At 60.2% G+C, this 1,200-nt stretch overlaps 1 protein-coding gene across 1 annotated transcript in view; it reads left to right on the top strand.

Moving 5' to 3' along the window:
- The first annotated feature begins 251 nt into the window (after window positions 1-251).
- LOC108803739 (relA-associated inhibitor-like) overlaps window positions 252-1,200 on the top strand; it is a 13,711-nt gene continuing 12,762 nt past the window's right edge. The window contains exon 1 of the mRNA XM_018575554.1: window positions 252-696. Coding sequence (XP_018431056.1) covers window positions 279-696 — 418 coding nt within the window. The 5' untranslated portion in view covers window positions 252-278. The remainder of the gene's footprint in view (window positions 697-1,200) is intronic.

Raw genomic sequence — 1,200 nt, 5'->3', positions numbered from 1 at the left:
TGAGGCGGGGCCGGGAGAGGGGGCGGTCGCCCACGGGGCCCGGCAAGGGGGAGGTACGTACGGGGGGGTGTCTCTGAGGGTCGGGGGGGTGCAGAACATTGGGACGGCTCCGGGCTGACCTCTCTTCTCTTCCGCAGTACTTGGAAGTTTTCCAGAACTCCGCCCCCTCGCTGTCACCGTCCCTCGTACGCCGGAGTCACTCCTCTTCATCGATGGCCACAACATCACCTCAGCCATCTAATTGGCCGCACACACAGGACTCCTCCCCCTTTGTCCCCATGACGGCACCACCGACTGTCACTTCTAGCAGCACCATTCCCGTCCTGTCGCTCACCTCCTCCCCCAATGTGACCAGAAGGTCCCTCCCCTCCGACAATTCAGACCCATACCTGTCCAACCCACCCCGGTCCCCCAGGGGCCGTCCATCGTCCCCCAGGGGCGGTCCATCGTCCCCCCGCCCCCAGTACTACGACCGGCCTGTCTCCACATCCTCATCCCGTCTGTCCTCCGGCTCCTATGACTACACCATGGGAACCCGGTCAGCCTCTCCGGTTCCAGAAGCCCAGCTTCCCATGCCGCGGTACACGGACTGGACCCCGCCTCAGCGACATCCTTCAACCTATGAGATGCCTCCAGGATTTGCCCCGCCCAGGTTCTCAGGTGATGAAGCGAGATGTTTCCCGGCACATTACGCGAGTATAAGGCCAGAGAGAGGCGGAGACTATGTGGGGGGCGGGGTCTCAGATCGGTCCTTATGTAGAGTTGGTTGTAGCTTCATTCCTGTCACATGGTGGAGAAGATGCAAATTACCCAGAATCCTCCACCAAGGTGCCATGAGGCCAATGCAGTGAGGGGGCCTCTGGCCAGACGTTCTTCATGTCCTGGTCACCCCAAATTCCTATACAGGGGCAATATGTGCTCATGTATACCCCTCACCTTCTGCCCCTGCCCCTGCCCCAATGTCATTGTGGGGGAAGGGGAAGGCAGAGACGGGAGATGATGTCATTGTGGGGGAAGGGGAAGGCAGAGACGGGAGATGATGTCATTGTGGGAGAAGGCAGAGACGGGAGATGATGTCATTGTGGGGGAAGGGGAAGGCAGAGACGGGAGATGATGTCATTGTGGGGGAAGGCAGAGACGGGAGATGATGTCATTGTGGGGGAAGGGGAAGGCAGAGACGGGAGATGATGTCATTGTGGG

Source organism: Nanorana parkeri, unplaced genomic scaffold, assembly GCF_000935625.1.
Source record: "Nanorana parkeri isolate BGI_ZX_2015 unplaced genomic scaffold, ASM93562v1 scaffold4116, whole genome shotgun sequence".
In the NCBI taxonomy this organism is placed as follows: Eukaryota; Metazoa; Chordata; class Amphibia; order Anura; family Dicroglossidae; genus Nanorana; species Nanorana parkeri.
Note: the sequence above shows the minus strand (reverse complement) of the source record. Positions and strands in the feature narration are given on the sequence as shown.